We start from the raw sequence: 15643 nt of genomic DNA on the forward strand, positions 1-15643 counted from the left end.
AGTTTATTATTTGTAACACCATCTAAGTATTAACATGATAGTCTTGATATAGTATTTTTATTTTTGTTTAAATGTAACATGTTTCTGTTTTGCTTTAATGATGTTATTGAAATACGATAAGGTCAGGCTTGAATTTGCAACAGATCTCATATTTTTCATTATTATTTGGTCACATTTCTAATATAAAAAAATCAATACAATAAATCAAATAATTTAATTTTTATAGTAATGACACGATTTTTTAGCTAGAAATGAAGAAATATTTTATTTATGCAAACGAGACTCGATATCTTAATTAACACATGACGGTCTAATTTGTTAGAGGGAAGTCTCTTAAAAGCCTTTCTAATCAAGTGCAAATGAAATTTGACATAATTTAGATAGTCATAATTTTTTATTAGCACTGATATCATATTTATATATGGTTATTTGTTTAATAGACAAATCTCAGCTTCAGAATGTTATGAATTGTACAAAAATTATGTTTAAATATGAGTTTCATTATAATGCATGATTATATCTATAATTAAAAAAATTAATATTATATGTTGTGGATAATATTAGAACGACAACTATTAAATAGATTAACGAAGGTCTAGAATGCAGTATACTGTTGTCTTTGCCACAGGTATGAAACGTGGTAATGTGATTTAAATTAATCTTTCAACAAAATAAAAATGTTTAACACGTTATAAGACAAATAAAACAAATTCAGTAAGCACAGGTAACATCAATGCTATATGAATTTATGCAACAAGACGATATTCTGTAAATTGAGGTATGATTTACAATGAATATTTTAGTTGATAACTGCGGAGCCAGTCTTCACCCTTTTCAAAATAGTCCATCCTACTGAAGGTTTGAGAATGGAATTGTGGGATTGTTGCATATGCAGCAGCACCACGCCATGCATCCATAATAGGATCCAATGCTCTGACAACCTTAATGGGTGATCCACATGGTCGAATCATCCTAATTCCGGCTTCAAGCCGTTCAATCATGCCGGGGAAAATAGAACTTCCACCAGTCACAAGTATGGAGTTTGTCAGTCTCTTTTCCAGCTCTTCATCCTTACACGATAACCTTCTTATTGACACCCCAGCCATCTCATCTAGCCCTGCTTGATCAACTGCCATCCAGTTTGGATTGAACAAAATTTCAGGGCATCGGAACCTTTCCACACCGATAACAATTTGAAAATCTTCTTTGGTTAAAGAACGACCACGTGACGCCTCAGCAGGTTGAGAGCTACCAATTTCTGGCTTGGGCACGAATGTTGGATCCAAGTCCTACACCAATGCAACAATTCAACAAGATTTTTGTGAGTCATCATAAGCTTTTGCGGAATCCACACAACACGTTAATATAGCTAACCTGCAGCTTGGAAGAGATGCGAGCTAGCTCAGTGTCATCCTCATCTGGTCCCTCGTCACCATCATCATTATCTTTACTCATTAATTTGTAAAGTTGCCAATCTTCATCTTTGGCACCGAATGTATCTTCACCCTTACCGCGATCAAAGGCAGCAGTTGTTAAGAGCCGCATTCTCTCCCTCTGAGCAGCACTGAGTCTCTCACCACGACCAATGCCACCAGACAAGTTATTTCCATTGGAATGATCTCCGTTTGTCTTGAGCCGTTTTCTCTGGTCAACTTTCTCTGAAAGGTCTTTGTACTTGGCACGCAATTGTTCCAAGTAAAGCTCTGGGTTCTCTCTATAGTAAGAAGAGCCAGCCAAAAAACAATCAGAAAGGTTTTAAAAGCACAACAGAGAACAACAACTTGTAAGCACTTAAACCTTGGTAAGACTAAAGATTTTATTCATGTTTTGTACAACAGCCATAGCCTAATCCTTCTCTCCCTTGATAAGATACCAAGTAAAGAAAGTTTTTTTTTTTTTTTTTCCATTTTACCAAGTAGAGATGATGATAAGCTTTTTGACTCGCATAAAACATACAGGCGTTTTTCCTCCTCTAACTGTTGTTTCCTTTCTCGCTCCAATTCCTCTTCATAACGCTTCTGCTTCATTCTCTGTCGTCCATCTGACATGGATTTGAGTGACAGCTGTTTCTTTTTTTCAACTAGCTATCAACAAAGCACACCCACAAGTACATGGTCAACATCACATCGCACAGAGAACAACTTGATAAGCTAATAGATACAAAACTGACCTGTTCAGGGGAGAGCATGTCGTCAGGGATGTTTATAAGAGAATACTTTTCATTAATGCCGGAGTCAGCTTTTTCGGTTTCAGCTTGTTCACTCTTTGGTTCACCTTTTGCTTTACGTAAAGATTGAGTAACTTTAATGCGGGCAGATTCTATCTCCTGCCTAGAGACATAACCAGTCTCTGATAGGAAAGATGGAATATCACTGTCTTCAACTTGTTCAAGCTGTTTTAGAAGAAATTCCAAACCATGCAATTCATTTTCCAATTCGTTTATTCTAGAGGACCTCTTTGCCTCAGCCATTTCACGTAATCTTTGACCCTGTCTCTCTCTTATTGCTGCCTTTCTAGCAATCTCTTCTTCAGAAGGAGGCTCCTCCGTAGGGGGTGGAATCCAAGGGAGCTGCCAACATCTGGTTTTTTCTTTAGCCTCCTTAGATTTTTTCTGTCAAACCATTAATGAAGTAAAATCTTAGAAACGGATAAATAGTATATAAACTTAGACTGAAAAGAAGAGTCTTTCCTTACCTGAAACAGTCGAGCTTCAGAAGCATAATCTGGTGCAATATAACAATGTTCCATCTTCAGGTCGTCAACCTTTTCCCATGTAAATCTAGCCCTGCATTGAGAATTTTAAAAGACTAAGAAATAGTACGTTTTTAACAGAAGGGTTAATATGATACAGAGGAAGGATGATTTATACTCACATATGATAAGGATATTTCAGTGAAAGAAGTTGCTTTAAATAATCAGTGACATGGAACCCACCAACATTGGTTCGGCAACATCCTTTATATATAGGCTCCCCATCCACAAACTGGAAATAGAGATGTGAAAATTATTATTAAGAGTTATAACACTTCATACACCTGATAAGGTTATCTAAATCAGCAACTATGCAATAAAGCAGAATGGTCATTGAATTTATTTAAATATTTTGATGAATACTTTTCCAATTTATTCAACGGTATTCTTATACATGATTTTTTTCCCCATAGAGGGAAACAGCCTTCATAAAATAAGGTGGGAACATATTTTAGCTTAAAAACTGTTCACACCATCTTTTATAAACAGATGAAAAATTGTGTTAAGCCATTCATCTTTCTAATTTTAAATATTATTTTAGAAGTGGAATGGAAGGAGATTACTGATTCCTAAATCTTCCTGAAAAAGTTTATACAGATCAACAATATTATTAACGACAGAGAACAGAATGTCTGATAGTAGCACAGCAAGTGAGGTATACCAATTTAAAAAAATGTAACTTTTACTAGGCAAAAGGCACTCATGTTCCCAAAACGATAACTTTTTCATCTTATACACCCCTCCTACATAGAGGGTCAACGAATGCTCAAAAGTAAACCATCAGACTAAAGAATTACGATATGAATGTGATCTACAACTTCAACGAATGACAAGTTATTTCCTTTACCTAAATATCAATAAATATCACATAAAGCATACCGGAATCACATGAGTTGTATTGAATCCAGGACACAAAGCAAGGCCATCTTTATCACAAACACCATGTTGTTGATTATATTTGTAGCTGAATGCCGCATCAACACCAAAGGCTGCCATAACAGAGAAGCATAAATATCTAGTATAGAATAGAAAAAAATATGTGTCCGTGATTAGGTCCAAACTAGTAACAACTATGTGACAAGATGTCAAACGCGGTCTTAATCGACATAATTCGAAATTCGTTTTTCACTGAAAACTTGCCTTGGGGAAAGATTGGGCATTAGACAACAGGCAAGCCAACATTCCAGTTCCTACAAAGGCTACTTGAAAAAAACTATTCTTTTTCTTTTTGTTAGGATTAATAAAGTATTGATACCTATAGATGGAACTCCATATGTCTCAAAAAGAAGTTCTGCCATTTTACTACGAGACTGAATTGGGTTGCATACACATTCAGTGATCAGGACAGGATGATCAATCTGCTCCGGCATTAAACATAAAGATAGAAAAGAGTGAGTTAAATAATTTAAAAGGTCAAAGTTTGAAAAGAGAAAAAATTGTACTCATCAAATAAAGTAACTCCTAGGTAAACTACAGAGACCAATAAGTTTACTAACATACCAAAAGTAGTAGTAGTGGTCTATGAAGTTTAAAATGTCATCACAAAAGAAATAACAAACAAAATGATAAGGGAAGAAAAATGAAAAATGCTATTTCAGTAATGGGCATACCTCTGATCCTGTTGCTCCCAACCTGTCAAATCCAAAGTCCAAAATCTATAAATGAAAGAAAATTTTAGTTAACACATCAATTTATCCATTGTCTCAAAGAAGGAAAATAGTTCCGGCATATAATATATACTAGGAAAAGGAACCTTGGTATTGCCTAGTGCAAGGCACCACTATGCTTGAGATTGTTCCAGGTTATTATCTATACGTAATTATAAGAAGACCTTGAAAAGCTGAGGTTCATATTTTAGGCAACAAAAAAATGAATTTTGGTCATGTTCAAACAATATATACTTTTAGCAATATTATCAAAATTCAAAACCTAGAATCCATGCAGAGGAAAACAAAGTATATTTTGGAATTTGGATACTTTCACTAAACATTTTAGGATAGAGTATCCCAAGGCTTGAATACACTAATCCTTAGGAGTTACTGCTTATTCTAGTGTCCAATTTGGACAAACCAACAACTAGATAAAGATATCTCATCAGTTCTCATATAGCAATAACAAAAGTATAACCTATGATTCTAACATACAGCTTCCCAAATAGATCATTTCCTGAAATAGAAATGCAACTTCACGTGCATATAACACCCATGCAAGAACCAACACAAATCACAGTCTAGAATAAGATCATCGAAACTGAATTCTAAACGTTTAATGAAATTCACATTGAAATGACTCCAAAAAACAAGTCCTTTATATACTCACAGGATTGTCATGAGGAAAAACTTACATATTCCATCATTTCAAATTGGTAGACTACATTGCTGTCAAATGCTGAGCGAGGTCCAGAGCGACTACAGTCAAAGTATTTCATTAATGCTGGATCATGGTCACCAACAATAGTGACAATTTCTCCTGTGTAACAATAGTGTTCCAAATAATTATTCAACATTCCAAAAAATGCCTTTTGTTGGTTCATTGCCAATAGCTCATAAGAAAGGTTCCTCTTAAATATAAGAGACCATGAACTCGCAAAAATAAATATATCTCAGTCCGATTTTATGTTTTTTACTAAATGAAATAAACTGACGAAAAATGCACATGACAAAAATAAAAATTGGTGTAACAAGTTAACAACTATAATAACATTACCTACACAGTTTCACCAACATTATGGACAAACACAAACAACAAAAACAAATACACAACACAGTAACTAAGATGGAGAAGAACAAGAAAACATGGTGAAAACGTAGAGTATGATACCAGTGGCTTTGTGGCGTGGCCGTTGGACAATGCTGCGGAAAACAACACGAGGTTGAGTCTCTCCAGCCCATCTGATAATTCACCAAAAGTAGCCAACTTTTAACGTTAAAATCAACAACCCGGCACGAGCTGATGCGAAAAACAAGTAAGCCCAAAAATAAAGTTTCAATTTTTAGACGAAATTAGGGTTCAGGAAAATACCCAATACGGAAATAGGAGGCACCATTGTCGATGACAATGGGAGTGGCGGAGCTGAAGAGAGTGTAATCAGATTGGCGCTGAATTTTGGAGATGAATGGCATTGTGTAAGTGGAATAGAAGAAGAAGAGGTGACCTTAATTCTGAGTGTTCCTGCAACTTGACAAACTTTGCAAATGGTGAACAACATAAGTAACAGACATGGTGAGCTCCGACCGATCCGGCTAACCCGAACCACAATACGGGTCGGGCTCAGTAGAAACGGTCCATTGAAGTTTAAAAAGTGTTCTTTTTCTTCTATTTTTGTTAAGCCATGCAATAACGCAGTCTTCCTTTAGCAGCCATCTTGCCAATGCCAATATGTATAATTTATTATTATAATTAATGGTTATGAATGCAAAAAAAGTACTCATAATAAATGAAATAATATTAAATTGTTTAAATAAAGTTTAACAATAATATTTTTGGAATTTGTTTCATGAATAATATTTTTTGTTTCAAACATTTTTTAATAAAATATTTATATTTTACTGAAGCAATAATAAAATCATTTTTAAATAATAAAATAAAGCAAAAGAATAAAATCGATGGAAAATATATAGAATTGAAGTGTAAGGTTGTTCAATAGTATGTACACGTTACAAAAAATTAACATTAACAGTTAGCGAAAAAAAATTTAAGACAATACTTATTATTACTAAGTATATCATTAATTTTTTATAGAAAATATTTTTTTGGTTTAGAAATTTAATTTATAAGAATATTACATTAAAATAAATAAAAATATTTTGTTCTTCCTTCAATTAATAAACAAAAATATATTTCTCCTAATATAAGTACTGATATATTAAAATTATCATGCACACTAAAGACTTTCAAAGAAACCCTTATCAGTCCATCAGAAGGTAGAAAAATTATCTTTATTTATGACAGGGAAAATATATTTTTACACAAACCTAAGATCACGATTCGGAAATGGAAGAAGAACCATATTTATTATAAGTTTTGAATCTTGTAACGTGGACAATATCCTCTATAATAACTTTCTTATTATTAAATATATATTTTCAATTTGTAAATAGTGTTGCATATTAAATATTAAAACTGGCTTAATATCATGAATATAGCTAAAAGAAAATACGAGACTGGCACATAAGAAAATATAATAATAATAATTTATTTTTATATACGAGAGGAAATAGGGTAAGAAAAAATAAATTAAGAAAAACTCAAAAGGTAGAAAGGTAGTTAGCTTAAAAAAAATAAAAACTAGAAAAAAGAGAGTCACAAAATTATAGTTTGAATTAAATATTTGACATAAAACATTGCAATGCAAATAATAAATACTTTAATAATCCTAGGAAGAAAATCTAATTTGTTAAAGATGAGGTTTTCCCTCTTTTGTTTACAACATAATTCATAAAAAAAACAATAATAAAAGGTCAAAATTTTATGAGAAAATAAAATAAAAGAACAACAAGATGTGATTAATCAAATATAAAAACACAACCAAACTTTAAAATAAAACTCTCCAAGATGTGCGTTTAGTTTGCATTTTAGTAATTATAAAGTTGATGATAGAAAAAGTAATGGTAGAATATCTGAGTCGAACGGTTGTCAATAATAAACCGAACAAGCGACTGAACGATCGCTTTTACCCGGACGACTACCAATAGTAAACAGGCCAGATATTAACGAGTACTCAAACGATCACTTCCGAACGATCGTCAACCTCCTAGACAGAACAATCGCGATATCATAGAAGATAATGCTAGCGAGACGATCGTCATATCGTACGCTCGTCAATGTCGCCCCTAACATCGATCGTCTTAATAGCGATCGTCCGTTACTTAAACCAAACAATCAGCATGGGTCAAATCAACCCAGTCAAGCTAAGAGTCAACATACGTCCGGTCAGCTTTATTCAGACTGGATCAATTAACCTGGATAAACTAAGGAATAAGTGGTTAGAAATATCTGATCATGATAGCACAAATCAGGGAATTAACTAACCCAATATCATAGATGAAAAACATAACCAAGCAGTTGAGTTTTCCAACTAACCGGATTTTTAGGTAAACGGTTTATCTTAGTTTTACATTAAATACGAAAAATCAGAAAAGAAACATGTACGGTTTTTATAATTCAGGAAGAAGAGAGAAAATATTGATTTTATTATTGAACCAAAAAGGTTCCGTCATTCCTTTTTCTGACTTGAGCGTCAAAGTGTCTTCGCAGGTACCCACTCCATTCTCCCCGAAGAGCCCTGTGCAAGAGAAAGATATAAGGATAACTGCATTGCGAAAAGGTTAAGACGTCATTCATCAGGTTCGGATCTCGGTTCCAACAATTATACCGAAACAGAAAATATTTGATTTTATTATTAAAAAAATATGATGTATAAAGTTGCACGTTATTGTCAAATAACACTACCTGTACACACACAAACAACTGCCATATATACTAAGTTTCTTATGCAACCAACACCTTTAAAATAATTAACCAAGAAGACATGACATGTAAAACATAACATGTAATGGCCACTTGCTTACCTGTATTTAGTATAAAAGTTACGATCTAAATTAATGAGATATTAATTACTTAAGGATATTATAATGAAGTATGAACCTAATAATAGTTTGTTGTAAGATAAACAAACACAGAGATGTAGATAAATATTAAGCTGTTGTCTAATATCAATTCTATAATTTTTTTAGTGGACTTTTGTTCTTATTACTTCACAATAAATACGTTTAATTACTATCAACGATTTTATTAAAAGGTTATTAAAGTAATAACAACTTAAATGAGATTAAAACTAAAATAATTAATTAACATTTTATTACTTTTAAAATTTCCAAGACTTAACCAATTTTTCGTTATTTATACACTATAAAAATTTTGATATTTTGTATGTGGAATGAAACTTTTGCATATTATAGTAGTTGCTGAAAAATAAATTTTATTTTAATAAAGTACTTTTGGATTTTTTTTAATCATGCATAAAGGATATATAAAAACAACTTGATATGATGAAGTGGTAGAACAATCACCTATATATAATAATAATGTTATCCTAATTATTATTGGTAAGAAAATATACAAATTTATAATGAATGTTATTGGAAGAGAATACCAAACATAAAAATACTTATCAGTTAATTTAAAAGTATATAAATGAAAAATACCAGAGTAGAAATATTATAAATGCACTAGTAGAACTAGAATAAGAGTCCGCTTCCACCTACCGCTGGTAGTGTAATAATTGTTTTTCTTAAAATTAAAACAATATATTTTATAATTATTTTATTTTTTAATATGTGTCAAATCAATATAATGTTTCATCACTTTCACTTGTTTGAGACACATAAGGAAACCTTCAAACTTGAACACAGATACATTACTACAGGGTCATGAGTTCTCAACAAGTGACTGTTTTATTTCACCCACAGGTTGGTATACAATGAGTTTCTTTCAACACAAAGGCTCTGGAGATTTCTACCTTGCAATTGGAAAATCAGCTGAAAATTCAACTAATCAGAATTTCTGGATAGCCAATAGAGACACGCCACGCCAATCCACACCCTGCACCATTTCTCACAATTGATTAATTTGGTAACTTGAAAATTATTTCCAACCCGGAAAGAAATTCCACTATCATGCTCTATTCTTCTGATGATGCTGGAAGACAAGTTAACAATAACAACAATACTACTACTACCTTCAACGCCATATTGCAAGATACTGGGAACCTTATGCTTGGTGAAGTGAACCAAAATGGATCTTTGAAGAGGATATTATGGCAAAATTTTGATCACCTCTCACACGTTTATGATGAGAATGAAACTAGGGCTTGACAGAAAAACTGGTCAAAATTGGTATATAACGGTATATAACATCAGGGAGAAGTGAAGAGACTATTATTTGTCAGGGTCTTTCACCCTTGCGCTTGAGCCCACAAAGAAGCAATTGGTGATATGGTAGAGAGGGAACATTTTTTGAAGTAGTGGGCAATGGAGCAATGAAAACTTTGCCAATCTAAAGTCCCCAGCTTACCAGAAGGACTTAGAATTTGATTACTATTCAGACGAAAATGAAACCTATGTGTCATATCTTGCAAGTTATATCTACATAGAACCTTCAGGTTCAATATAGGGCGGCTTTTTGGTTCTTCTTTTTCATGCGTGAGTGTTTACATTATCTGGTTGTTCAATGACAAGTGTTCCCAAATGTAGAGATTATGATCGATAGTTTGTACAGGGATAGCTGGAATAGCTACGGAGTAATTTCAGGGAAGGGTTTCAAATTTGATGAAAGTGAGAACCTCACAAATTTTGATTGCTGGATGAAGTGTTTGAATAATTGCAGTTGTGAGGCTTACTCTTATGCTAACATGATGAAAGTGGCTGTGAGATATGAGCAGAGACTCAGCAAAATTTGTGGTCACTGCTATAATTTGACACCTGGGCTGCGTCAGATATACTTTCTTGTTGCCAGAAAAAATGGTGAGTGCATATAATACTCTCCTACTTCTATGATTACTATTGTCCTACAAATGTATATGTTTGTGAAAAGTGTATAAGATTATCACATATAAGAGATTAAAGTTTCAAATCATTGTTGAAAGAGTAATAATACTTCGTTTGACACCATCGGTACGTATTTAACAATGTTGGAATTCAATATTGTGAATATGTGAAACCTCGTATCTGATATAATAGCCATCATATAAATAAAAAAGAATTGGTAAAGCAGTAAAGTTTTAGTGTTGCAATTTAGTATCATTAGATTTTATCTCACAGAAACTCCAACGTTAACGGGTTCATACTGACGGTTCCAATTTCAATGCAGGCAATATTTAATAATTCATAAGCACAATAGTTGGAACTGTCATACTAATCATCTCGTGCTTCACATGCAATAAGTTGCGTAAAAAACTAAAACTAGAAGGTCAATATTAACAACATCAGGGTTGGCCACTTATTTGTTTGATCCTAAAATAGTCTTAAATAAATATAAACCATATGGTTTAATATCTTTAGATGGTGACTTTATACTGCTAAAACTATAAAATAGATCACTGCCCTCATGCATGATATTGAAATATGCAGAAGATAGCAAGAAGTGAACGAAATTATTGTCTGAAATAGGAGGAAATACTGCAATTTCCATTGCCTACAATGAAATAAAAGAATGGAAGAAAGATGGAAAGACCAGTGGTGATATGTATATTTTCGATTTTCAAACTATTCTTCTGCTAATTTTTCTTCCACCAATAAGATAGGAGAGGGTGGTTTTGGAGCTGTCTACAAGGTAATTTTTATACTCGTGTTAATGGTGATTTCTTTAGCTAATAGAAAAATTGAAATTTATTATTATTATGAAGTTTTAATGTTTTCTAAAAGGGAAAGTTGCCAAGTGAAGAAGAGGTAGCCATTAAGAGACTTTCCAAGGTTTGATAGAGTTTAAAAATGAAGCGATTCTAATTATGAAACTCCAACACACCAACTTAGTGAGACTAATTGGTTTTTGTATTGACAGAGAAGAAAGGATATTAGTTTATGAGTACCTCTCCAACAAAAACAGACGTTTATAGTAGTGATTATCCATTTAATCTTGTTATTAATGTAAGTGTTGTGAAAGGCTGGAATCTATGAATGATAAAATTGCATGGCATTGGTTTGACATTTAACAAAGCGTGTTTAGGCATGGAAGCTATGGAATGAAGATGAAGCTCTAAAGTTAATGGACAGTGAGATGAATGGATCATCCAATTTGACATGCTAAAATATATTTGGATAAATCGAATTTATAAATTTACAATGATTTGTTTGCACTCCTACTCTAAATAGCAGCGTCTCTATTCTACGTTCGGATTACACTTAAAATATTTTTAAATGTATTTTATGATTTTAATTTTAAAAAAAGTAATGATTTATGTATGAAAAATAACAATAATGAATAACTTTTAGCATTTATTGTACCTGCCTTCACATGCGCCCTTTTAAAGCATTACTATTTTTATTTAATTTTTAGGTTTATTTATGATTCTAAATCTCATTGACCTCGTCTTCATTGTGTCTTGTGGCTTTTCCTTGATAAAATTCTTGGTAGATATACCAACAACCGACAACAATCAGTTATAATTTAAGAAACGTTGGTCAGATAAAGAAAGAAAGAAAGAAAAAAGAGATAAGCATTAGATAAAAATTATGTCTACATATGTCTAAGTAAACAAGGACTATGATTCAACCAACCTCTCTCATAAATATTTTTCTAAAAGAAATATAAAAAGAAAATGTTTATATGCTTTGTAGATTTTTGACTCCGTCTATCTATATATATGTGCTAACTTCAGATTGTGCTGAGTGCAAGGAAAAATGGTTTTCACTTTGAGCAAAAGAGTGCTATGCTTCATCATCATCATCACTTTTACCTGTTTCTTGAAACTTGCAAAGCCTTCAAACTTGAGGGAAGACACGTTGCTCCAAGGCCATCCCCTTGCAGCAACCGACCGTTTGATTTCGCCTTCTTCTTTATACACACTGCGTTTCTTTCAGCTTGATGATGGGTCTGAAGCTAGCACCAAATTCTACCTTGGCATATCAGCCAATAAGTACTATTACTATGTTTGGCTTGCCAACAGGGACAATCCAATCCACGATGACCCCGGAGTTCTCACCATTGATGAATATGGCAACCTCAAAATTGTGTCAAGTACTACCACTGTGATGCTATATTCAGTCGAAGCAGAAAGTAACAAAAGTGTTAGAGCCTCTTTGCTTGACACAGGAAACTTTGTGCTTCATGAATTGAACTTAGATGGATCTGTGAAAAGGGTGTTATGGCAAAGCTTTGATTACCCCACAGACACTATTTTACCAGGGATGAAGCTTGGCTATGACAAGCACACTGGCCACAAGTGGTCTCTAACAGCAAGGAGAAGTTACAAAACTCTTTGGTCAGGGTCTTTCTCTCTCAGCCTTGACCCCAAAATTAACCAATTGATTTCCAGATGGAGAGGGGACATTATTTGGGCCAGTGGAGAGTGGAGAAATGGAAGTTTTAGCAACCTGAAATCCTCATCACTTGACAGAGAGAACTTCAACTTCACTTTCTTTTCAAACGAAAGTTTGACCTACTTTGAATATTCTCCAGATTCTGGTTATCTCATCATGGGACCATTGGGTATAATCAATGCTACCGGTGTCTCTTACTCCTGTGTTGGCACTGAGATTGTGCCTGGTTGTACAATGCCACAGCCTCCCAAATGTAGGGAAAATGGTGATTTGTACTTGCCAAGTTGGAATAGTTTTGGAGCAATGTCAAGAAAGGGATACATATTTGATGAAAGAGAGAACATGACCATTTCTGATTGCTGGATGAGGTGTTTGAAAAATTGCTCCTGTGAGGCTTACACTTATGCATTCAAGGATGCAACTGGCTGTGAAATATGGAGCAGATACACATCACACTTTGTTGAGGGTAATTCCGGTGTTGGCCGTCCAATTTTCTTCTTTCTCAGCGAAACCAAAGCCAGTAAGTTCATACACACACCAGAACATGAAATATGTGTAGGTAACATTCTTGCATGGATGTTAAGGATTGTTATAGTACGTGTGTATGAATATAGAGTAGCAGTAGTTGTTTATTACATATCACATATATATGTAGAATTAACACTCTTCTTCTGATGCAGAAGGCAAGAAGAGGAGAATATGGATTGCTAGTGCTGCGGTTGGAGTTCTTCTCCTCATACTCTCATTCATTGCATCCTTTATCATGTTGGGGAGAAAACAAAAACAAAGAGGTTAATCTTCATCGTTTGGATATTCTGAATCATAATTATTTCAAGACATTACTTTGACTAATTAGTAATAATAATAAATAAGATAGTATACATGAGAATTCAAAATGGAGTTATTATGTTATATATATATATATATATATATATATATATATATATATATATATATCTTTGAAGTTCTTATTATTTTTTTTTTATGTATGATCAAATATATACAGTTGAAAATCGTAAGAAGCGAACAAATGTATTCTCTGACATTGGAGAAAATACTGAAATTTCTGATGCATGCGATGAAGGAAGAGAAGAATGGAATGAGAAAAGGACAGGCAGTGATACACATAAATTCGACTTTATAACCATTCTTCAGGCAACGGACAATTTCTCTTTAGCGAATAAGATTGGAGAGGGTGGTTTTGGACCTGTTTACAAGGTAATCAATTCTTTTAATAATATAATAATATATATATTATGATTTTAAATTAAAAAATAATATATTATAATCAAAATATTATTATCTGTAAGTATCACTGCCCAAAACTATTTTACACATATTTCTTAAATATTTTATATACACATAAATAAGGAAATTTGTATTTTCGTAGGGGAAATTGGCAAATGGTCAAGAAATAGCTATAAAGAGACTTTCAAAAAGCTCGGGACAAGGATTGGTAGAGTTCAGAAACGAAGCTATGCTGATTGTGAAACTGCAGCACACTAACCTAGTGAGGCTTTTAGGATTTTGCATTGACAGAGAAGAAAGGATATTAGTCTATGAATACATGGCCAACAAAAGTTTGAATTTATACCTTTTCGGTATGAAAAATATTCTCATCTAATATGCTTGGTCATTTTGTTCAATAACATTCAACACTTTGATATTTTTTATTAATTGTTCATTGTGGTTTTCTTCTAAACAGAGGCCAACAAAAGAACTGCGTTAGATTGGAAGATAAGGTACAAAATTATTGAAGGAATTGCTCAAGGACTTGTGTATTTACATCAATATTCAAGATTAAAAGTGATACACAGAGATTTGAAGGCTAGTAATATTTTGTTGGACAATGAGTTAAATCCAAAAATATCTGATTTTGGAATGGCTCGGATACTTAAATGGACAATACTAGAAGAAAAAACAAATAGAGTTGTTGGAACATAGTGAGTATTTATGTGATTAAAATTTCTTTTTACATATTCTGTAAGTTTTTAACATTTTTATAGTGGTTATATGCCTCCAGAATATGCTCTGAGTGGAGTTATCTCAACCAAGACCGACGTATACAGTTTTGGCGTATTACTCTTAGAGATTGTGACTGGAAAGAAAAACATCAGTGACGATTTTTCACTGAATCTGATAGGATACGTAAGTTTACCTAAATGTAAAAATAAAATAAAGTTGAATCGATGCAGTTAAAATTTTAAGAGGGTAATAATTTGTTTCAGGCATGGCAATTATGGAACGAAGGGGAAGCTCTAAAGCTGATTGACAGAATGGTGAATGGTTCGTGCCACCACATACAAGTTATGCGATGCATTCATATAGGTTTGTTGTGCACTCAAGACAGAGCAAAGGATAGACCCACTATGCTTGAGGTCATTTCTTTTATTTCAAATGAAAATTGTGAATTACCTTCACCTATACAACCACCACTTTATACCATCAAAAGTCTAAAGGAGACAGAGCAACATACATATTACTCCAATAATGAGATCACAATGTCAATCATATCTGCCAGATAACTTATTTACAAATTCTCAGGTTCAAACTTCAATGCATAATTTGTTAGTCACTTGAGCCAAAAACCTCTTCAATAATATTGTCATTTTAATATAAATGTGATATTTATTGGAAGTTCACATCAATTTCAAGATAAAACTAAGTCTTTTACACTGTATTTTATTTTACATTTAACATCCTAAATTATATTATTACGTACTTTATAATAAATGGGTTAAGATGTTTCAAACTTGTTAAATAGCACACTAAACAATTTCGCACATTTTTTGTAGATTAATAGTCTCTTATTGAAGTTCGTTAAAGTCATAAATATGTATCAGAGTTATTTTAAC

At 32.9% G+C, this 15643-nt stretch overlaps 2 protein-coding genes and 2 pseudogenes across 2 annotated transcripts; 3 read left to right on the forward strand and 1 right to left on the reverse strand.

The window, feature by feature from the left end:
* Positions 1-580: 580 nt before the first annotated feature.
* Positions 581-6093, reverse strand: LOC124824929 (actin-related protein 5-like). The gene is made up of 12 exons (XM_047297447.2): positions 5773-6093; positions 5572-5642; positions 5096-5220; positions 4362-4406; positions 4007-4109; positions 3631-3740; positions 2874-2983; positions 2695-2785; positions 2171-2611; positions 1957-2084; positions 1375-1714; positions 581-1289 (listed from the first exon to the last, which is right to left on the reverse strand). The coding sequence occupies exons 1-12, from the start codon at positions 5871-5873 to the stop codon at positions 786-788; spliced, it is 2169 nt and encodes a 722-aa protein (XP_047153403.2). The 5' UTR covers positions 5874-6093; the 3' UTR covers positions 581-785.
* A 3007-nt stretch (positions 6094-9100) lies between these two features.
* LOC148198164 (G-type lectin S-receptor-like serine/threonine-protein kinase CES101) lies at positions 9101-10288 on the forward strand (annotated as a pseudogene).
* A 36-nt stretch (positions 10289-10324) lies between these two features.
* On the forward strand, positions 10325-11365 carry LOC148198165 (putative cysteine-rich receptor-like protein kinase 31; annotated as a pseudogene).
* Positions 11366-12149: 784 nt separating this feature from the next.
* LOC124824926 (G-type lectin S-receptor-like serine/threonine-protein kinase CES101) lies at positions 12150-15313 on the forward strand. Its single transcript, XM_088091891.1, has 7 exons — positions 12150-13308; positions 13469-13579; positions 13795-14006; positions 14179-14389; positions 14494-14731; positions 14795-14936; positions 15017-15313. Exons 1-7 carry the CDS (start codon positions 12150-12152, stop codon positions 15311-15313), a joined length of 2370 nt encoding a protein of 789 aa, XP_087948017.1.
* Positions 15314-15643: the final 330 nt, after the last annotated feature.

This window comes from Vigna umbellata, chromosome 5 (genome assembly GCF_029865625.1).
Source record: "Vigna umbellata cultivar VRB3 chromosome 5, Vumbellata_1.0, whole genome shotgun sequence".
In the NCBI taxonomy this organism is placed as follows: domain Eukaryota; kingdom Viridiplantae; phylum Streptophyta; class Magnoliopsida; order Fabales; family Fabaceae; genus Vigna; species Vigna umbellata.